This window comes from Ascidia mentula, chromosome 2, assembly GCF_947561715.1.
Source record: "Ascidia mentula chromosome 2, kaAscMent1.1, whole genome shotgun sequence".
Lineage (NCBI taxonomy): Eukaryota > Metazoa > Chordata > Ascidiacea > Phlebobranchia > Ascidiidae > Ascidia > Ascidia mentula.
The window spans coordinates 3507002-3531399 of record NC_138567.1 but is presented as its reverse complement, the minus strand read 5'-3'; the positions used below and the strand labels follow the sequence as shown (position 1 = coordinate 3531399).

At 33.8% G+C, this 24398-nt stretch overlaps 2 protein-coding genes across 2 annotated transcripts; both read left to right on the top strand.

Moving 5' to 3' along the window:
• Nucleotides 1-584: 584 nt before the first annotated feature.
• Nucleotides 585-3183, top strand: LOC145889907 (kelch-like protein 38). The gene is made up of 9 exons (XM_082980957.1): nt 585-649; nt 912-1032; nt 1271-1424; nt 1577-1794; nt 1932-2064; nt 2244-2323; nt 2430-2628; nt 2867-3004; nt 3170-3183. Exons 1-9 carry the CDS (start codon nt 585-587, stop codon nt 3181-3183), a joined length of 1122 nt encoding a protein of 373 aa, XP_082837083.1.
• An 8875-nt stretch (nt 3184-12058) lies between these two features.
• Nucleotides 12059-14163, top strand: LOC145889827 (uncharacterized). The gene is made up of 8 exons (XM_082980864.1): nt 12059-12082; nt 12645-12785; nt 12851-12910; nt 12986-13180; nt 13558-13726; nt 13778-13848; nt 13908-13995; nt 14058-14163. Exons 1-7 carry the CDS (start codon nt 12076-12078, stop codon nt 13979-13981), a joined length of 717 nt encoding a protein of 238 aa, XP_082836990.1. The 5' UTR covers nt 12059-12075; the 3' UTR covers nt 13982-13995; nt 14058-14163.
• The last annotated feature ends 10235 nt before the right edge of the window (nt 14164-24398 follow it).

The following is a 24398-nucleotide window of genomic DNA, read 5'->3' as shown; positions in this document are numbered from 1 at the left end:
ATCTTGATAGAATAAATATTTGTGAAGTGTTTGCATCAGATTTTCAATTAAAGTCCGATTATAACACACAACAATTAGAACTCACGTGCGATCTTATGCCTATAGCGTTAATCAAATAGGATTTCCCATCGATCATAAATAATATTGTTAAGACCCAGCTTGAGGCTCATATTTCGCACAACTGTATCAAAATTTGGCATACAGGTCGCAACAGGTAAATATTTGATTATGGTATCATGTCGTAAATGCGAGCTCCCCCACCAGCGAAAGATTGGTTTCACTATTTTGGTGATTTTACAGCTTGTAAGAAAGAACAATGCGGTTTGTTTGTCGCACAAAAAACAACATTACCATAACCCAAAATATATAGGTAATATACCATATTTGTTGGAGGGATAAAAAACAATTTTTGGCTGCTATTGCATATGTCTTTGTTTCCGTGTAATGTTTAACAAAAAGGGAACTTTAATCAAATATTTGCAATGAACATGCGTGGTCCTGCACCCTGTCAATTGATATTTGTTGGTAGCACAGTTTGAAAGATTATTTGGAGTCTTTTAGTGCTGGTGTACTTGTAAACAATAATGAGCCACGAAAAGCTTTTAACTATTCATGATTTCCCCTCTGATTGTCTTTCAAATATGAACAGGTTTGATTTTTTTTATTTTGTGGCAGTATCTTAAGAAACCTCTGTTTGTTACTTTTTTTCTAATGACATGCATAAATGTTATTTTAATGATAAAACTTTCTTAAAATTATTTGCACAGAGAATAACCCCATCATATTTTCTGGCATTGGTATGATTTTCTGCTCAGTGGGTTACCACATACATTTTGGGAATCTAGATGTTTTGAACTGTTGCAAAAGCTTACCTACCCTAAACAGAGAATCTAATCCAAACCTTTATCCAGGCAAAGGGAAGAAGGATTTCTGTGTGACATTAAGCTGATTGTGGAAAGCAAGAAATTTCCAGCTCATAGAAATGTTCTTGCAGCAAGCAGTGATTATTTTGCCACCATGTTTCGAACAAATGTAAGTAATGTTAATTTCATGCAGGAACACATGCTCTTTGCTTGTTTTTGTACCAAAAATTTAATCATATGTATTTTGCTCTAAAAATAACTATGCAGATGAATATTAGACGCAAACAGAATGGCTTGGGCACCAATAAAGGCTATCAACTCAGGTGCTCATACTACCAAGGAATATTAGCTTATAAAATAATGCCATTGATATTTTATAAATGTGATTATGAATTGTTTTATTTTAGATGAAAGAGAAATATGCAGAAACTGTAAAGCTAAATGAAGTCCAGCCAGAAGCAATGGAGCAGATTATTGATTTTATGTACTCAGGACAAATAAAACTCTCCATGGATAATGTAATGGAAGTGTTAAAAGCAGCATCAATGATGCAAATGAAATGTAATTGTTTAATAAAATCTGTAATTAGAAAAAGTGCAAAATTTGTTGGTTCCTGCAATAGATTTGCAAAAAAAGCATAGGACACAGAAATGGCAATCATCATACCTTGGTGCCTGCAAATAAACAATTGGGCACGATTTTGTATGTTCCAGACTTATTGAAAACTATCGATGAATATTTGCTTGAAATTGTGGATCCAACAAATTCACTGGAATTAAAGAAAATTGGTGAGCTTTTTTCTTTGAATTCTCTTCAAAAAAAGGCAGAGGAATGTATTCTGGACAATTTTGGGGAAGTTTGTTTGTCCAAAAACTTCCTGGAACTATCTGATGATGAACTTAAAGTTTATGTAAAATCAAATGAAATTATTGTAAGTATCATTTTTATAAAAAATTCATAGTAGTTGAAATAAAGTCTTTCAATAAATTATGTGCAACCTTTTTGTTTTGTGTTCTTAACATTCTTAACATGCTGTGTATTGTAATGTTATGTGTAATTTGTATTCAGGTTGATTCTGAGGATGATTTATTTGCTGCTCTGGCAGCTTGGACAAATCATGATTTAGAAAAACGAGAAAAGAAGTTCTTTTCCCTTTTCACTTTGATACAACTACGTAAAATTAGTGGAAATTCACATTTAGGTATGGGTGTGTATTTAATAATATGTAATCTGTGTACGTCAAATTTTATGTAATTTCCCCTGATATAACCTTCCATAAAATAAATATAAATAAACACACCCATGCTGTCCATAATATCAACATGATGTAGTTTATGATGTAAACCAGGGTCCAGCATATTTTAATGTATTTATATACAGGAATTCGTGATGTCTGTTTGCTCACACAAGACAACATAATACAACAATTACCTATAGGCAACAAAACATCTTTGAAAAAGGTAAACATGTCATTACACTTACTTACCATTAACCTCTGTTCGCTGCACTGTGCGTTTAAATTGTTTTAGCCTGGATATTACCTAATATTTGATTGTTTGTTACAAGATGAAACAACCAGAAATGCATGTGAGTTATGCAAGTGCTGTAGTTTATCATCAAGGCAAAGTGTTTTTCTTTGGTGGATTTTCGGATCCAAATTCAAATGTTGCAACAACGTCCATTATCTCATTTGATGGCACAAAGTGGAAGAATAAGGGGAATTTAATCACTGCAAGAGCAAATGCAACTGCAGTGTCTGCAAATGGTATCTTTAAAACAAAAAAGTGGCAAAAACTATACTTAACATAAAAGGCGTTTCAAAAAAAAACAAAAAGTATGAAACACTTGTTTAATTAAATGATATGATTTGTTTTTCTGGACATCCTGTTACAACTTATAATTAGTAGATAACTTTCCTCAAACATCTTGCAAAACTAAATAAAGATTCAATCAATATTTACTTTCTGTTGGTTTCTTTTAGTTCAAACTTTTTTCAATTCTAGGTAGTGTGTATATACTTGGTGGAGAAAACAACGGAAGTATGATAAATACCATAGAAAGTTTTTTTAATGGAAAATCCGCTAATTGCAACTTTCAGTCGTCTTATCATAGAGTTTCCTCTTGTTCAGTTTCTAATGGAGGTATTTTTTATTCAAATTTTCAACTGTTTTTAGTAATGTATGTTGCTCTTCAGCAAATATCTTTGTCATTGGAGGATATACACAAGCAAAATCAGTAAAAGGTGTATTATTTCTAAAATATATAATAACAAACTCATTGCAATGGTTATTATTTTATATTTTAAGGTCGTCCAGGTTAGCCTTGTGTTTCGAGGGTTTGTTCTCAAAGATACAAGTTACTCAACACTTGAATTCTTTTCAGCAAACAACATTACAAGCCAGTATAATGTACAAACTTCACAAGCATTTAATGGATCTAATTTAAATCATGCAAGAGCTGAGTTTGGTGCATGTGTAGTTGGAAACCGTATATACGTTTGCGGTAGGATCTGTTTTTGCAGATTTTAGCTCTAACCTTTGTGTTGCCTTTATCATAAATATTTTTCTCAGTGCAAACGCACAATTGATATATAAAACAAACTTAGGACACAAAAGTAGTGAGAACACAAACTAAAAGGCAATTAAAGTACCAGGTCATTGAAGTTTACCTATTTCTTAAACATAGGTGGAATGACAAGCGGTAATTATGTCAACACAGTTGAGTATATGGATTTGATTGCTGGCTACAATCTGCAAAATCTACGATGGAATTTTATACAAAGCCAGTCAATAAATCTTGGAGTAACTTCTTCGTGTTTCGTCAGTGATGACCAAATACTGGTAATTGGAGAGTAAGTGTTTCTCATGTGTTATGTCCTTTTGTACATGACGCACAGTGCACCAGGTAAACTTTTACAGAGCAACCGGTAAACTACATTGCTTTAATGTGAATCAACAGAGCTGGAAGGACGAGATTACAGTTGGCCAAAGTAAACCCTTTTTTGTCATTGCACAATTGGATGAAATGTTTTTTTATCAACATTTACTATTTTTAGCTTCAAAATCTTTAGCTTCTAGTAAATTTTAATACACAAATACACAAACAAAAGTGTTTTTTGCAGAAGGAAAAATCTGCAAACTCGGAGATGCCCCGAAGGGGTGCAAACTATTCAGATTGAAAGCTGGTCCGGTTTAAATTAATTTTATGCCTAAACTGAAATGATAATTTTAATAACCGTGGCCGTGCGGCGAGCGCAGGGTGTTCGCTAAAATTTGAGTTCATTTTGTTGATTTAACTACTTTTCGCTTAATTCGAAGAAAATTTTCTGTAGCTGTTTTATATCATTACTTTGCTATATCATTTAATTGTTATTCTAATAAAATGTGCAGTAAATCTAAAATCAGATGGAATGAAGGTGTATATGATTTGCAGGGACGGTGGCTTTCCACAAATAATTAGACCATAGTTTCAGTCACAGATTGAACTTTAGGGCTGAGATCAGACCTAGTTCACACGCACATCGTGAACCAGATTAGGCCTCGGGTCTAAGAGCATATTGAATTTTCTGTTGCCTTAATTCTGCAAGAAATTACTGCAGTATGGTGGAGGTCTGCGAAAATTATTTTCGGGACAAGAGTCACGAATTTTTTTTTTTATTATTTTTTGCAATTGAAGATGAGTAAAACACAATTGTGTAAAGCAAACTGTCATTTTTTATGTGTGAACACCCCATTGCTGTTTTCTTGGCATATAAATTTACAAATTTTATATCACATTTGAATACAAAACTGGTGATACCTAGATTTACGAAATTTCGGCATATAAATATGTTTTAATGGCTGTGATAAATCAATTGATACCTATCCAGGCTTGCATTTTAAGAAATGGTTCCCTTCAACACAAAGGAAAACAGAAAAACGTTTGACTTCCTTAATAGTAGATCAGGGAACACGCTTGTCTTGGCAGAATTGGCTTGTTCGTCAACCTTTTATTGTAAACCTCCTCATGGTGCGCATAGAAAAAAGTTGGGTAATTATTAATCTAACCACAATTGTTTTACCATTCATAAATTTGGGTATTTCCCCCCCAACAAAAGCAACACGACTGCTTGCAATCTGTAAAAGTATGTGCGATCGCTGCAATACATCGTGCCAAGGTGTGAATTATATAGGAACAATTGACTGACTATTAAAAAATGTACGGGACTATAAAAAAAATTTCAAAAACCATTTCACTAAATAACGAGTTGATTGCACATAACCAAACAACAAGAAAATGCATGGAAAATATTAACAAGTTTGTATTTGTGTTTTTTTTTACATAATTGTATGTTCACCACCACAGGAACGATATATTAAGATTTGTGCTTTTCAGATAAATAATGTTGCTAACACTGAACAATATAAAAATTAAAATTAAATTTTCGTAATTTTTTTTTACTAAACTTCACTTAAATGCAGACAAAGAGAGAGTGGCCTTTATTGTGACATTCAGCTTGTTGTTGAGAACAAGAAATTTCCAGCTCACAAAAATGTTTTAGCAGCAAGTTGTGAATATTTTGCTACCATGTTTGAAACAAATGTAAGTTATGTTACAGATGGATTTTTCACTGTTGCAAAATTATCACTTTTGAAGTATGATGCAAACAAATTAGTATTACACTGTTTTTTAGTATTTGTCAATAAAATGCAAATAAAGGTTTTCTTGCTAATGGATAAACTATTTGTGTCAAACCAGTAAGTTATGCCATGAGGTTTTTTTTACAGATGAGAGAGAGGTATGCAGAAAGTATTAAATTGCATGGATTAACAGCTCAAGCATTTGAACAGATACTTGGCTACATGTATTCTGGAAATATTAAACTGTCAATGGAAAATGCTACTGAAGTTTTACAAGCTGCTTCTATGATGCAACTTAATGGTATATGGTACAAATTGTCAAACATCTACATGGTTTTTGTATTTTGCCCAAGGTTTTTTATTTTGCCTGTTTAGATAAATAAATCCATAGTTTTTGTATACACTTCATTCTATAGTTCAACAAATTCAAAATGGTTGACGCAAATGATAAGGTGCAAAACTACACATGTTTTAATGTTGGGTTCCATAAAGATTTTAACACCGATAATTTTGAATTGTGGTGGACTTTCTTTCAACAAAAAGTGTTTCTTGATAGTTTCAAAATGTATTTATCTTTAAAATATTGTTTTTGTTTCTTTTTAGATTTGCTGCAAGTCATAGGTGTATTCTTTTTGAAATCAGTTAATGCAAATAACTGCTTGGAGTTGAAGCGCATTAGTGAATTGTATTGTTTGAGACCAACTCATGAACAAATAAATCAATTTATTCTTAAAAATTTTGACAATGTGTGTTTGGTCAAAGAGTTTTTAGAACTTTCTTATAATGACCTTGAGTTTTTCTTAAAATCTGATGATACAAAGGCAAGTTTCAATCATGTGTTACTGTAGGATGCCAGAAAAAGTTTAAATTTTTTACATAAATTAAGGTACAATCGGAGGACAATTTGTTCAATGCCCTAGTAACATGGACAAAACAAGATTTCCCAAAGCGAGAAGAGAAATTTCCAACACTTTTTAGTTGGATCAGGCTTCAATTTGTGTCAAAACACTTTCTTTTCAACACCATTCGAAAACAGGTTCTTGTACCTGAATATGTTTAAATGAATAGTGTGATGATAATGTCTTTTAGGAGTTCGTGAAATGCCATTCAGTATGCAGGGACTTGGTTGATGATGCAATGCATTACCATTTTGAACCGGACTTATTTCAAAAAGAAAAATCGAGGGCTGGAAATATAATAATCCAACGGGAAAAGAAAGGCATATCGGTAGCAGGTTTATTTTTACATTTAGGACTGTTTAAAAATCTCAGTTTGCAAAACTGTTGCACTTTGTTCATTTCCAATTTTCTTTTCTTGTGACATATGAAACATAATTTGAATCAAAGCAACAAAAAACATTTCAAATTAAGTTAAATTATTGCACCTAAATATTTTTCAAATCTTTACGGTATGTAGCCTATATTTTGCAACTGAATGCCTCTAAAAAAATTTTGTGAATGCCGTTTTGATCTATTCAAATGTTAAAATTAAAAAAAATTAAACCTTGACAAGGCTACAAAATATGCAAAAGAATCTTGATTCTGACAGTTATTTTTCAAGTTATTATTTGTATATGAAAGTCTTCCAAAAACAATGCGATTGACGCTGGTGGTTATTTTTTTATTTTTAGGTTTCAAGTCAGAGAATTATTCAGCCATATGGACCATATACAACGTATGTGTCACCTGGAAAATAATTGAGTTTCAAAACACTACGATTTTGCAGTTAAATTCTGATTTAAACCATTTCTGGTGTGTTTACGTGTTATCATTATTTTGGGTTTACTATTCCTTATATTGGGAAAACGCGCCTTTCTGTTGTTAGTTGTTTTATTTTTACGCACCATGCCGAATCAATTTGTATGTGCAATAAATGATTTACTACCGCAAAAGAGTAACGTCTCATTTCTTGTTTATTAACGTCGTGATTCATTGTGCAAATATATTTTATCTGTTATTGGTCCTATGTGTTTAAACTATCTAAAAAACGATGTGAAGAAAGAGAGAAGAGAGAGAGAGAGAGAGAGAGAGAGAGAGAGAGAGAGAGAGAGAGAGAGAGAGAGAGAGAGAGAGAGAGAGAGAGAGAGAGAGAGAAGAGAGAGAGAGAGAAATATAAAAGTGCAGTCTCAAAAAATTTCTTGTTACACAGAAGCACTGTTTTCTTTAACCACGGACCGGTATACATTTACTAACTGAAGAAAAATTACGTATGAATGAAAATGAAAATTGGGACATTAAGTACCCTATAGCGCAACCTCCACCCGAACACCAAACGAAAAGCGACGGTAGTGAGGAAGACAAGCACTCGCTGATGAACAAACATGGTGATGTTGACTTTCGGTGCATTTAATGTTTACTCCCATACAGAATGCGCACACGTTCTGGTCCGCTGGCGAAGACAGCTAGACTGCTGGAAAAGGCATCATGTTTGCAGAACGTCATTTTGAGAAAAGATTAATGTGGCGTGTTCGGCTTGTCTAATTTTACAGCCTGGAAATTATCGCATGATTCTTAGAAAACTGGAATACGAGTGAGACTATGATATACGTCAACATTGCATAACATTGCTCTAGGACCAACTCCTAGAAGCAACTTTGGTGGTTCGTAATGATCGTTCATAATTAGTTCCAGAACAGCAGATCGCTTAACTAAACATGACTGGTTCAATTTACGATGCAAATAGCTCCATGCTTGTGCAAACAATACAAGATGCTACAACCCCATGTTACCAAGGTCGCAAAACGTAGACGCTTAAATATTGTGTTCAGAAACTAGGCATATGGAGCGCAAAATGATATTCTTTCCACATGTGTGATGTAACGTAATTTTGAGTTACATATCAACGTTTGCATTCATGGACTTAGGTTTGCATGTTCAGTTTGTCATTGTTCGGAATCTCTCTCCACTGTGTTATGGGTAAAGGCATTCTTTAGGTAGTGTCTTGTCAAGCGTGTTTCATTTCGAAGTGTAGCCGGGTTGTGTATTCACGTGATTCGTGTCCTTTGTATGATATTGTTTTGTCCTTCATAGTTTTGTGTGCGTCTTTAGTTAACTGTTCGCTGACACTTCGATCGCTTTGTTTCTCTTCGGTTTAAATAATTGAACTTTCCGCGTGTGTTCTGACGAGGCAAGGCAGCGCGGCTGTACTGTGCTCTCCTCAGTTCTTTTGGTGTTTGTTCAGTTTTGTTTGAGCGTTTGGGCGTAAATTCACTAAGTTTCGCATTGGTATTCTTGCGTGTCTTTTAAAATGTACCCAAAACTGATCTTGACATAATAAATATTTGTGTAGTAGTGTATCAGGTTTTCAATAAATCAGATTAGTACACAGAACAATTAGAACTCACGTGCGATCTTATGTCAAATCCGTTGATCAAATAAGATTTCCCATCGATCGCAAATAATATTGTTAAGACCCACCTTGAGGCTCATATTTGGCATATCGGTATCAAAATTTTGCATATCGGTCGCAACAGGTAAATATTCGATTCTGGAATCCTCCATGTCATAAACGCGGGCATTCCCCACCAGCGAAAGAATGCTCACTATTTTGGTAATTTTACAGCATGTAGAAAAGAACAATGCGTCGTGCACAAAAACAAACATTTCCGTTACCCAAAATATAAAGGTAATATACCCTATTTGTTGTGGGGGATAAAAAAATTATGGTTGGTATTGCATTTGTCTTTTTTTCCCTGTTATGTTTCACAAAAAGAGGAACTTTAATCACATATTTGCAATGAATAGGCGTACTGGTCCTGCACCCTTGCAATTTATATTTGTTGGTAGCGCAGTATGAAAGATCATTTACGTCTCTTTTTAGTGTTGGTGAACTTGTAAACAAAAATGAGCCACGAAAAGCTTTTAACTATTCAAGATTTTCCTTCTGATTGTCTTTCAAACATGAACAGGTCTGATTTTTATCATTTTATGGCAGTATCGTAAGAAACTTTTATTTGTTACCTTTTTTTCTAATTATATACATAAATTGTATTGGTATGATTTTTAGTTCAATGGGTTACCACATAGAATTTGGGAATCACAATGTTTTGAACTGTTGCAAAAACTTACATACCCTAAACCATCACAGGGAATCTAATCCAAACCTTTATCCAGACAAAGAGAAGAAGGATTTCTGTGTGACATTAAGCTTATTGTCAAAAGCAAGAAATTTCCAGCTCATAGAAATGTTCTTGCAGCAAGCAGTGATTATTTTGCCACCATGTTTCGTACAAATGTAAGTAATGTTAATTTCATGAAACAACATCCTTTTTACTTGTTTTTATGACAAATCAAATCATGTTCATTTTGCAAAAAAAATATGGCGGATGAACAATAGGCAAAGAACTAAAATGGATTGGGCACCAATAAAACCATAAAGGTAATTAAGGCAGGTGCACATATCAATAAGAAATATTAGCTTACAAATTACCATTTATATTTTGTAAATGTGGTTATGAATTGTTTTATTTTAGATGAAAGAGAAATATGCAGAAACTGTTGAACTAAATGAAGTTCAGCCAGAAGCAATCAAACAGATTCTTGAATTTGTGTATTCTGGAAAAATTAAACTCTGCATGGATAACGTAATGGAAGTGTTGCAAGCAGCTTCAATGATGCAAATGACAAGTAATTTTAATTAATATCTGCCATTGACAACATATCTGAACATCCATCTAAAGATGTCCCACCAGCCTTGTATCCTATGTCACAAAGAAAGGATGACTTTACATAACAACTGACACCAAGGAAAATTTTGTAGTTGCATTTAATGAGCACATATGCATGTGCTGTTGCTGTAGCAAATGTGAGCATGTTTAGGGCCATTCTACGGGAGGTTTGGGTATTTTGAATCTGATAGTTACTTTGGTGCTGGAAAATTAGGACCAAAATGCAGCAAAAACTTCATGCAGTATTTACAGAAAAATGAATTATTTAAGGGGCCAATCAATTGTGATTTTATGAAAGGATCATATCTGATCTACACATTCTGATCAAAATTGGATGTTGGATAAATGCTTTAGCTTCCCCCTGGTGATTTGACCGAAGTAAATCGTTCAACCACATAACCATTTTTTGTGAGGCCTATCTCTCCTCTACATAATGACATCAAAGTAACAACACATTCTTCATTGGGCATACATCTACAAAACGTTGATGTGTGCTCTCCAATGTAGCTGCAATAAGTTTGTTCTCCTGCAGACAATGTGCTCAAAAATATGCCCAATCACCAAATTCTGAATAAATTTAGACTTGAATTTGCAAATATTTTTGAATAAAAACTGTAAACAATAGGTAAATAAAACATTGGTTTTAATTTGAAAAATGTCACTGCATGACAGTGATACAAAACAAATATTTAAAAGTAGTAAAAACAATAATTTTACAATTAACATGGCATGGGCAACAACAAAAATTGTAATCTACATGTCTTGTTTCTTTTTAAGAATTTTTTTTATATGTTTCAGATTTGTTGACAATTATCGATGAATATTTGCTTGAAATTGTGGATCCAACAAATGCACTGGAGTTAAAGAAAATTGCTGAATTATTCTCTTTAAATTCTCTTCAAGAAAAGGCACAGGAATGTATTTTGGACAATTTTGTTGAAGTTTGTTTGTCCAAAAATTTCCTGGAACTATCTGATGACGAACTTAAAGTTTATCTGAAATCAGATAAAATCCTAGTGAGTGGATTTTTCAGAATTTTCTATTAACTTACTTTTTGATTAAAATATTTTTTATTTTGTAAATTTTATATTTGTTTTCTGTTCCCCTTACAGGTTTTGGTTGGTATACAGTAGGAATCCATAGTGTGAGTTTGTGTTTAGGTGGATTCTGAGGATGATTTGTTTACAGCCTTAGCAGCTTGGACAAATCATGATTTAGAAAACAGGGAAAAAAAGTTCTTTTCACTTTTTACTTTGATACAATTGCGTAAAATTGGTGGTAATATACATTCAGGTATGATTCTACTGTTTTGAAAATCCCAAAGACACAAATACAAAACATACACTGTTATTCCTAAAGTACATCCTCATTTAATTTGTTTTTCTTTTTTTCCTGCCAATAGATGTTTTACTAGGCAGATAAACAGATTTTTATTGGGTCTAAAATAGTTTTGTAAAATTTTTTTCTTTTTTTGTTAATTATTGTGCAAATTCAATTTCTGTTATCATATATGTTTTGGACAGGACGTTGTGATATATGTTTGCTTACACCAGATGATGAAATACAACAGTTGTCAACTGGCAACCAAACTTCTGTGAAAAAGGTAAACTTTTTCTATCATTTATTCCAACCTAAAATCACTTATATATTATAAAAAAATATTTTTCGACTACATATATTTAAAATGTACATTACTTATTGGTTTGCTTGGGGCCAAAATTAATTGTTTGTTAAGATTAAACAGCCTTCAATGAATGTGAGTTATGCAAGTGCTGTGGTGTTGCATCATGGTAAAGTGTTTTTCTTTGGTGGATTTTCAAACCGAAATTCAAATGTTGCAACAACCTCCATTATCTCATTTGATGGAAGAATGTGGAAAAATGAAGGAAATTTGCTGTGTGCAAGAGCAAATGCAACTGCCGTGTCTATGAGGGGTAGCCTATGTTCCAATTTACAAATTAAAAATTTATTAAATATGCACTGATGAGACCTGGCAAATCAAAACAGTGGCAATGTCTGAAACTTACTGAAAACACAAAATCAAATTTGTAATAAACATGCCATTTATACTGTTTTGTATACAAAATTAGGATGTAAGTCACAACTCTTATTATTAAAAATTACAAGACTTTACTCTTAGGCAAAGTTTATTTTCATTAACAATGGTTTTTTTGCACTTATTTGACAATGAGAGTTTGATAACTTGGAATCGCCTGTATATACTCTATGGCTGACAGAGACTCAGTAACGGATAACACAGAATGGTGATGAATAATCCTAAGTCGTCTGTCTTTGTAATTTCTTATCGATATATATATTTCACCTGACTTGTGGGCATCATCAGTATCGCTATTACTGTTGGTTAACTTCGTTGTTTTGTTGTTTTTGGCGATACTGGTGATGCCTGCAAGTCAGGTGTTATTATGCCTGCAAGTCAGGTGAATTATTCATCACCATTCTTTATTTGACAGTCTAATTGATCCTGTTATATGTCAGGAAATATCTACATACTCTGTGGAGAAAACAATGGGAGTGTGGAGCTCAACACAGAAATGTTTGTTGGTGGAAGATGTGAGAACTGTCCCAACTTCAGGTCACAATATGCAAGAGTTTCCCCTTCTTCAGTTACAATTAGAGGTTTTCCTTGTTTTTAAAATGAGTCATTTTTACTTCTTTTATTTTAAAGAAGCTTTTCTCTTTAGAAAATATCTTTCTTATTGGGGGGTACGCACAAGCAAAACAAGCGCAAGGTATAATTAAAGGTCAGCCAAATCAGCTTTGCAATCCATGTTTTGTTGACGTATGGACAAGTTGAAAATCAGTTGATTAAATTTCAGAAACTGCAAGCATGAGGACAGGGAATCGACGTGCAAAAATATCACTTCGACTGGCCAAAAAAAATTCAATTTCGACAACTACCATTACAAGCCAGTATAACATGCAAACTTCACAAGTATTCCATGGGTGTAACTTGAATTACCCAAGGGCAGAATTTGGGGCATTTACAGTTGGAAACCGAATCTACGTGTGCGGTATCTTTTTATCTCTTAAAGTCATATATTATTTTATTTATCCGAAGTGTAAAATAATGTTGTTAAAATCAGTAAAAAATTTTCTGACCTTCTTTTATTAACTAAAAATTACCTGAAGAGTAAATCTGGCCAAAAATGCACTATGCTTTTAACTGTACTTGTGTATATGTTATGGTTGATGACAGTTGCCTGGTTAAAGTTTGTGTTGTATAGTTACATTTTTTGGGCCACAACCCTATAACAAATAACTGAGCGTAAACATATTATAAAAACATAAATTTTTCGTCAAGATCATATTATACAAATTAAATCAAAGAATACAAATTAACAGCCTGACATGCTTTCTAGTTTTACAAATTTAAAATGCAAAATTTAAGGTGGAAAGGCAAATGATGCTTATGTCAACACAGTTGAGTACATGGATTATATTGATGGCGGCTACAATATTCAAAATTTCAGTTGGACGTGTTTGCCGAACCAATCAATAAACCTTGGTGTAACATCGGCTTGTTTACTTAGTGTTAACAAAATCCTGATTCTTGGAGGGTAAGAGCTTTTCGGATTGAATATGTTCCTCCACATATGTAATTTTTGCAGTAACACTGATCAGCTGCAGTGCTTTGATTCGGAGACACAAGAGTGGAAAGACGAGATAGCAGTGTGTCATGGTAAACATTTTAGTTAATCCTTCGGTATCTGAACAAAATGTCACGATGATTTATTACAGGCGAAAAAATCTGCAAACTCGGAGATGCTCTGAAAGGATCAAAACTCTTCAGACTAAAAACAGATTCTGTATAAAGATTTTCGAATGGGTGAGGCGGATATTTCAGAAGAAAAGAATTAAGAAATTGTAACATTTATGTTCTTATGTTAGTTTCACCACCTTATCTACACACTCTGGTCAAAATTATTTGTGGAACAACTACCCAAGCAGCTTTGTTTATCCGGATTAAACTGTTTGTTGGTGATTCTGTAAAGAGACAGTTCGATAGATTTTGGATCAACAACTATTGAAAATCACGAGTTAGCGCCAATGAGACACAGTAAAGAGTTAATCTACCGCAATATAGTCGGCCAAACCCTTACAAAATAAACAATTCGTTGTACTAACTGAAAATTTTGTAAATGGGCAATATGAAATAGCAATAAACTTCATCCAAACAACATTGGAAATGAATCTTGTGTCATCACTTATAGGGAAGAGTTTCTTTTACTGGTGAACGGTTCACGTGGATATGGATAAAATTTTAGCAATTGTGAACCAAAAAAAGAGAGAGGTAAAAGATTAATTTTTATTTTGCTGATTGTACTCCTCGCAAAACCCTGCATTTGTCGAAAATATATTAAACAAACATCACCAGTCGCGAATAGAAAAAACACCTGCTGCATGCTTGGATAAATAGCTCAACCTCCATCCGACCACCAACCGAAAAGCGACGGTAATGAGGAAGGCAAACACTGATTGATGAACAAACATGGTGATGTTGACTTTCGTTGCATTTTATTTTAACTTTCATACAGAACGCGCACGGGTTCTTGTCCTCTGGTGAAGACAGCTAGACTGCTGGTAAATGCATTACGCCTGCAGAACGTTATTTTAAAAGATGGTTGTGGTGTGTTCGGTTTGTCTGATTTTACAGCCTGGAGAGTATCACGTGATTCCTAGAACACGGGAATACGAGTGAGACTATGATATACGTCAACATTGCATAACATTCCTCTAGGACCAACTCCTAGAATCAACTTTGCAGATTAGTAATAAACGTGCTTAATTAGTTCCATAACAGCAGATCGCCTAACTTAACATGACTGGTTTAATTTACGATGCAAATAGCTCCATCTCCATGCATGGGCAAACAATACAAGACGCTATAACCCCATGTTACCTATCTGGCTTCAAAAGGTCGCGAAACGTAGCCGCTTATTTTGTTCAGAAACTACGCATATGGATCGCAAAATGATATTCTTTCAACATGTGTGATGTAACGTAACTTTGCGTTACATATCAACGTTTGCATTCATGGACTTGCATGGCCAGTATGTCATTGTTCGGAATCTCTCTCCACTGTGTTATGGGTAAAGGTATTCTTAGGTCAGCCTTGTCAATCGTGTTTCATTTCGAAGTGTAGCCGGGTTGTGTAAACACGTGATTCGTGTCCTTCGTGTGATATTGTTTTGTCCTTCATTGTTTTGTGTAAGTGTGCGTCTTTTGTTAACTGTTCGCTGACACTTTCGCATTGGTATTCTTGCGTGTCTTTCAAAATGTATCCAAAACTGATCTTGATACAATAAATATTTGTGAAGTGTTTGCATCAGATTTTCAATTAAAGTCCGATTATAACACACAACAATTAGAACTCACGTGCGATCTTATGCCTATAGCGTTAATCAAATAGGATTTCCCATCGATCATAAATAATATTGTTAAGACCAAGCTTGAGGCTCATATTTCGCACAACTGTATCAAAATTTGGCATACAGGTCGCAACAGGTAAATATTTGATTATGGTATCATGTCGTAAATGCGAGCTCCCCCACCAGCGAAAGATTGGTTTCACTATTTTGGTGATTTTACAGCTTGTAAGAAAGAACAATGCGGTTTGTTTGTCGCACAAAAAACAACATTACCATAACCCAAAATATATAGGTAATATACCATATTTGTTGGAGGGATAAAAACAATTTTTGGCTGCTATTGCCTACTTGTCTTTGTTCCCGTGTAATGTTTAACAAAAAGGGGAACTTTAATCAAATATTTGCAATGAATAGGCGTGGCCCTTCACCCTGTCAATTGATATTTGTTGGTAGCACAGTTTGAAAGATTATTTGGAGTCTTTTAGTGCTTGTGTACTTGTAAACAATAATGAGCCACGAAAAGCTTTTGACTATTCATGATTTCCCCTCTGATTGTCTTTCAAATATGAACAGGTTTGATTTTTTTTTATTTTGTGGTAGTATCTTAAGAAACATCTGTTTGTTACTTTTTTTCTAATGACATGCATAAATGTTATTTTAATGATAAAACTTTCTTAAAATTATTTGCACAGAGAATAAGCCCATCATATTTTCTGGCATTGGTATGATTTTCTGTTCTGTAGGTTACCACATACATTTTGGGAATCTAGATGTTTTGAACTGTTGCAAAAGCTTACCTACCCCAAACAGAGAATCTAATCCAAACCTTTATCCAGGCAAAGGGAAGAAGGATTTCTGTGTGACATTAAGCTGATTGTGAAAAGCAAGAAATTTCCAGCTCATAGAAATGTTCTTGCAGCAAGCAGTGATTATTTTGCCACCATGTTTCGAACAAATGTAAGTAATGTTAATTTCATGCAGGAACACATGCTCTTTGCTTGTTTTTGTACCAAAAATTTAATCATATGTATTTTGCTCTAAAAATAACTATGGCGATGAATATTAGACGCAAACAGAATGGCTTGGGCACCAATAAAGGCTATCAACTCAGGAGCTCATACTACCAAGGAATATTAGCTTATGAAATAATGCCATTGATATTTTATAAATGTGATTATGAATTGTTTTATTTTAGATGAAAGAGAAATATGCAGAAACTGTAAAGCTAAATGAAGTCCAGTCAGAAGCAATGGAGCTGATTATTGATTTTATGTACTCAGGACAAATAAAACTCTCCATGGATAATGTAATGGAAGTGTTGAAAGCAGCATCAATGATGCAAATGAAATGTAATTGTTTAATAAAATCTGTAATTAGAAAAAGTGCAAAATTTGTTGGTTCCTGCAATAGATTTGCAAAAAAAGCATAGGACACAGAAATGGCAATCATCATACCTTGGTGCCTGCAAATAAACAATTGGGCACGATTTTGTATGTTCCAGACTTATTGAAAACTATCGATGAATATCTGCTTGAAATTGTGGATCCAACAAATTCACTTGAATTAAAGAAAATTGGTGAGCTTTTTTCTTTAAATTCTCTTCAAAAAAAGGCAGAGGAATGTATTCTGGACAATTTTGGGAAGTTTGTTTGTCCAAAAACTTCCTGGAACTATCTGATGATGAACTTAAAGTTTATGTAAAATCAAATGAAATTATTGTAAGTATCATTTTTATAAAAAATTCATAGTAGTTGAAATAAAGTCTTTCAATAAATTATGTGTAAACTTTTTGTTTTGTGTTCCTAACATGCTGTGTATTGTAATGTTCTGTGTAATTTGTATTCAGGTTGATTCTGAGGATGATTTATTTGCTGCTCTGGCAGCTTGGACAAATCATGATTTAGAAAAACGAGAAAAGAAGTTCTTTTCCCTTTTCACTTTGATACAACTACGTAAAATTAGTGGAAATTCACATTTAGGTATGGGTGTGTATTTAATAATATGTAATCTGTGTACGTCAAATTTTATGTAATTTCCCCTCATATAACCTTCCATAAAATAAATATAAATAAACACACCCATGCTGTCCATAATATCAACATGATGTAGTTTATGATGTAAACCAGGGTCCAGCATATTTTAATGTATTTATATACAGGAATTCGTGATGTCTGTTTGCTCACACAAGACAACATAATACAACAATTACCTATAGGCAACAAAACATCTTTGAAAAAGGTAAACATGTCATTACACTTACTTACCATTAACCTCTGTTCGCTGCACTGTGCGTTTAAATTGTTTTAGCCTGGATATTACCTAATATTTGATTGTTTGTTACAAGATGAAACAACCAGAAATGCATGTGAGTTATGCAAGTGCTGTAGTTTATCATCAAGGCAAAGTGTTTTTCTTTGGTGGATTTTCGGATCCAAATTCAAATGTTGCAACAACGTCCATTATCTCATTTGATGGCACAAAGTGGAAGAATAAGGGGAATTTAATCACTGCAAGAGCAAATGCAACTGCAGTGTCTGCAAATGGTATCTTTAAAACAAAAAAGTGGCAAAAACTATACTTAACATAAAAGGCGTTTCAAAAAAAATCAAAAAGTATGAAACACTTGTTTAATTAAATGATATGCTTTGTTTTTCTGGACATCCTGTTACAACTTATAATTAGTAGATAACTTTCCTCAAGCATCTTGCAAAACTAAATAAAGATTCAATCAATATTTACTTTCTGTTGGTTTCTTTTAGCTCAAACTTTTTTCAATTCTAGGTAGTGTGTATATACTTGGTGGAGAAAACAACGGAAGTATGATAAATACCATAGAAAGTTTTTTTAATGGAAAATCCGCTAATTGCAACTTTCAGTCGTCTTATTATAGAGTTTCCTCTTGTTCAGTTTCTAATGGAGGTATTTTTTATTCAAATTTTCAACTGTTTTTAGTAATGTATGTTGCTCTTCAGCAAATATCTTTCTCATTGGAGGATATACACAAGCAAAATCAGTACAAGGTGTATTATCTCTAAAATATATAATAACAAACTCATTGCAATGGATATTATTTTATATTTTAAGGTCGTCCAGGTTAGCCTTGTGTTTCGAGGTTTCTTCTCAAAGGTACAAGTTAGTCAACACTTGAATTCTTTTCAGCAAACAACATTACAAGCCAGTATAATGTACAAACTTCACAAGCATTTAATGGATCTAATTTAAATCATGCAAGAGCTGAGTTTGGTGCATGTGTAGTTGGAAACCGTATATACGTTTGCGGTAGGATCTGTTTTTGCAGATTTTAGCTCTAACCTTTGTGTTGCCTTTATCATAAATATTTTTCTCAGTGCAAACGCACAATTGATATATAAAACAAACTTAGGACACAAAAGTAGTGAGAACACAAACTAAAAGGCAATTAAAGTACCAGGTCATTGAAGTTTACCTATTTCTTAAACATAGGTGGAATGACAAGCGGTAATTATGTCAACACAGTTGAGTATATGGATTTGATTGCTGGCTACAATCTGCAAAATCTACGATGGAATTTTATACAAAGCCAGTCAATAAATCTTGGAGTAACTTCTTCGTGTTTCGTCAGTGATGACCAAATACTGGTAATTGGAGAGTAAGTGTTTCTCATGTGTTATGTCCTTTTGTACATGACGCACAGTGCACCAGGTAAACTTTTACAGAGCAACCGGTAAACTACATTGCTTTAATGTGAATCAACAGAGCTGGAAGGACGAGATTACAGTTGGCCAAAGTAAACCCTTTTTTGTCATTGCACAATTGGATGAAATGTTTTTTTATCAACATTTACTATTTTTAGCTTCAAAATCTTTAGCTTCTAGTAAATTTTAATACACAAATACACAAACAAAAGTGTTTTTTGCAGAAGGAAAAATTTGCAAACTCGGAGATGCCCCGAAGGGGTGCAAACTATTCAGATTGAAAGCTGGTCCGGTTTAAATTAATTTTATGCCTAAACTGAAATGGTAATTTTAATAACCGTGGCCGTGCGGCGAGCGCAGGGTGTTCGCTAAAATTTGCGTTCATTTTGTTGATTTAACTACTTTTCGCTTAATTCGAAGAAAATTTTCTGTAGCTGTTTTATATCATTACCTTGCTATATCATTTAATTGTTATTCTAATAAAATGTGCAGTAAATCTAAAATCAGATGGAATGAAGGTGTATATGATTTGCAGGGACTGTGGCTTTCCACAAATAATTAGACCATAGTTTCCGTCACAGATTGAACTTTAGGGCTGAGATCAGACCTAGTTCACACGCACATCGTGAACCAGATTAGGCCTCGGGTCTAAGAGCATATTGAATTTTCTGTTACCTTAATTCTGCAAGAAATTACTGCAGTATGGTGGAAGTCTGCGAAAAATATTTTCGGGACAAGAGTCATGAATTGTTTTTTTTATTATTTTTTGCAATTGAAGATGAGTAAAACACAATTGTGTAAAGCAAACTGTCATTTTTTATGTGTGAACACCCCATTGCTGTTTTCTTGGCATATAAATTTACAAATTTTATGTCACATTTGAAAACAAAACTGGTGATACCTAGATTTACGAAATTTCGGCATATAAATATGTTTTAATGGCTGTGATAAATCAATTGATACCTATCCAGGCTTGCATTTTAAGGAATGTTTCCCTTTAACAGAAAGGAAAACAGAAATTAGTGAATTGGAGAAACCTACAGCAAACGTTTGACTTCCTTAATATTAGATCAGGGAACACGCTTGTCTTTGCAGAATTGACTTGTTCGTCAACCTTTTATTGTAAACCTCCTCATGGTACGCGTAGAAAAACGTTGGGTAATTATTAATCTAACCACAATTGTTTTACCATTCATAAATTGGGGTATTCCCCCCCAACAAAAGCAACGTATTTACGACTGCTTGCAGTCTGTAAAAGTATGTCCGATCGCTGCAATACATCGTGCCACGGTGTGAATTATATAGAAACAATTGACTGACTATTAAAAAATGTACGGGACTATAAAAAAAATTTCAAAAACCATTTCACTAAATAACGAGTTGATTGCACCTAAACAAACAACAAGAAAATGCATGGAAAATATTAACAAGTTTGTATTTGTGTTTTTTTTACATATTTGTTTGTTCACCACCACAGGAACGATATATTAAGATTTGTGCTTTTCAGATAATTAATGTTGCTAACACTGAACAATATGGAAATTAAAAATTAAATTTTTGAATTTTTTTTTACTGAACTTCACTTAAATGCAGGCAAAGAGAGAGTGGCCTTTATTGTGACATTCAGCTTGTTGTTGAGAACAAAAAATTTCCAGCTCACAAAAATGTTTTAGCAGCAAGTTGTGAATATTTTTCTACCATGTTTGAAACAAATGTAAGTTATGTTAAAGATGGATTTTTCACTGTTGCAAAACTATCACTGTTAAAGTATGATGCAAACAAATTAGTATTACACTGTTTTTTAGTATTTGTCAATAAAATGCAAATAAAGGTTTTCTTGCTAATGGATAAACTATTTGTGTCAAACCAGTTAGTTATGCCATGACGTTTTTTTACAGATGAGAGAGAGGTATGCAGAAAGTATTAAATTGCATGGATTAACAGCTCAAGCATTTGAACAGATACTTGGCTACATGTATTCTGGAAATATTAAACTGTCAATGGAAAATGCTACTGAAGTTTTACAAGCTGCTTCTATGATGCAACTTAATGGTATATGGTAGAAACTGACAAACATCTACATGGTTTTTGTATTTTGCCTGTTTAGATAAATAAATCCATAGTTTTTGTTTCCACTTCATTCTATAGTTCAACAAATTCAAAATGGTTGACGCAAATGATAAGGTGCAAAACTACACATGTTTTAATGTTGGGTTCCATAAAGATTTTAACACCGATAATTTTGAATTGTGGTGGACTTTCTTTCGATAGAAAGTGTTTCTTAATAGTTTCAAAATGTCATTATCTTCAAAATATTGTTTTTGTTTCTTTTTAGATTTGCTGCAAGTCATAGGTGTATTCTTTTTGAAATCAGTTAATGCAAATAACTGCTTGGAGTTGAAGCGCATTAGTGAATTGTATTGTTTGAGACCAACTCATGAACAAATAAATCAATTTATTCTTAAAAATTTTGACGATGTGTGTTTGGTCAAAGAGTTTTTAGAACTTTCTTACAATGACCTTGAGTTTTTCTTAAAATCTGATGATACAAAGGCAAGTTTCAATCATGTGTTACTGTAGGATGCCAGAAAAAGTTTAAATTTTTTACATAAATTAAGGTACAATCAGAGGACAATTTGTTCAATGCCCTAGTAACATGGACAAAACAAGATTTCCCAAAGCGAGAAGAGAAATTCTCAACACTTTTTAGTTTGATCAGGCTTCAATTTGTGTCAAAACACTTTCTTTTCAACACCATTCGAAAACAGGTTCTTGTACCTGAATATGTTTAAATGAATAGTGTGATGATAATGTCTTTTAGGAGTTCGTGAAGTGCCATTCTGTATGCAGGGACTTGGTTGATGATGCAATGCATTACCATTTTGAACCGGACTTGTTTCAAAAGGAAAAATCGAGGGCTGGAAATATAATAATCCGACAGGGAATAAAAGGCATATCGGTAGCAGGTTTATTTTTACATTTAGGACTGTTTAAAAATCTCAGTTTGCAAAACAGTTGTACTTTGTTCATTTACAATTTTTCTTTTCTTGTGCCATATGAAACATAATTTGAATCAAAGCAACAAAAAACATTTCAAAATGACTGAATGCCACTAAAAAGATCTAATGAATTCCTTTTTGGTCTATTCAAATGCTTTTGCAATTGTTCATTAAAATAAAAACAAAAATAATTCTTAACAAGAAAATATACAAAAGATTCTTGATTCTGTCAGTTATTTTTCAAGTTATCATTATGAAAGACTTCCAAAAACTATGTGACTGACGCTGGTGATTACATTTTTAGGTTTCAAGTCAGAGAATTATTCAACCATATGGAACATATGCACCATATGGACCATATGCACCATATGGACCACATGGACCACATGGAAAATAATTGATTTTTTAATACACTGCGATTATGATTTTAAAACACTGCGATTTTGCAGTTAAATTCTGATTTAAACCATTTTTGGTGAACTTTCGTGTTATCATCATTTTTGGGTCACTTTCTTTACATTGGGAAAACACGCCTTTCTGTTGTTAGTAGTTTTATTTTTACACACCATGCCGAATCCATTTGTATGTGCAATAAATGATTTACTATCGCAAGAGAGTATCGTCTCATTTCTTGTTTATTGACGTCGTGATTTATTGTGCAAATATATTTTATCTGTTATCTGTCCTACGTGTTTAAACTATCTAGAAAACAGAGTAAAGAAAGAGAGAATCGTGTAGTCTCAAACACTTTTCCTAAGAAATTCGTTTCTCACAGAAATAGAGCAAAGGTAGTAAACTTTTTTACCACATAACCGGTTTAACAATAGTTGAATGGAAATTTTCATATCAGAGTTATTGACGGACTCTGTCTTGCGTATTAACAGCACGTATTGATAGCTGTGCAAATCCATGCTAACCGTATGTCATCCTAAAGTAAGAATAATGGACAGACAATTTTTTCACAGATCTGTCCCCGCAACTCTTGTTTTCCGTCACATTAGGCGACAGAAAAATTGAACTTAAAAAAGAGGGGGATGAAATGGACAATTTGGATAACCTCGGCGGAAGAAATATGCATGAACCCGAAATGAATTGACTCGGGGGTCATTTACCTTTGTCTTGGTTAAAGGTGGAGTAGGGCCCATGATAGCAAAAGTGTGCCCTCCTCTTGAAGGGCGTAAGTTAAAATGAAAATGTTTTCAGATTACCGGGAGTAGGAATAAGGGACTTTGCTGATATCGTTCCTGTATATTTAAATGACAAATCAATAAAGATTGAGGAGGTTTGAGAGAGAGATAGAAATATAACAACGCAGTCTCAAAGCTCTGTTTTCTTTCACCACAGACCGGTTTACCTTTACTAACGAGAACATAGCATCTTCTGAAGAAAAAGTAGGTATGGGTCAAAATGAAAATTGGGACATTAAGTACCCTACAGCGCATTCTCCACCCGAACACCAACCGAAAAGCGACTGTAATGAGGCAGGCAAGCACTCATTGATAAACAAACATGGTGATGTTGACTTTCGGTGCGGTTTATTTTAACTCCAATGCAGAATGCGCACGCGTTCTGGTCCTCTGGTGAAGACAGCAAGACTGCTGGTAAATGCATCACGTTTGCAGAACGTCATTTTCAGAAAGGAGGGAAGTGGCGTGTTCGGTTTGTCTGATTTTACAGCCTGGAGAGTATCACGTGATTCCTAGAAAACGGGAATACGAGTGGGACTGTGATATACGTCATCATTGCATAACATTCCTCTAGGACCAACTCCTAGAAGCAGCTTTGCTGATTAGTAATGAACGTGCTTAATTAGTTTCATAACAGCATATGGCATTACTTAAGGATCTATATGGGAATTAAATTGGAGAAATCCTGTTTTCAAGGCCCTCCGCTGTAATGCATCTAGCGACTGTTCCGCTTGTTTCCCAATGACCGTTGATGGGTCTTGTGACTTACATAGCGACCTAAAATTCTTCAAAGTTGAAAAAAAATTTTGCTCCTGGATGAGACTGTACAGAGCAAGGATTTGTTGGGCCTCCTGGAAGATCATATGACCAACAGGGGGTATACCCAGCCCAGGGGAAAGGGCTTTGACACTTTTTCAGCAACTAAATTTGATGCCATTGCAAAGAGAAGAGTTGGAACTTACATAAAAATGCAAATGAGTGGGTAGTTGAACAATTCTTT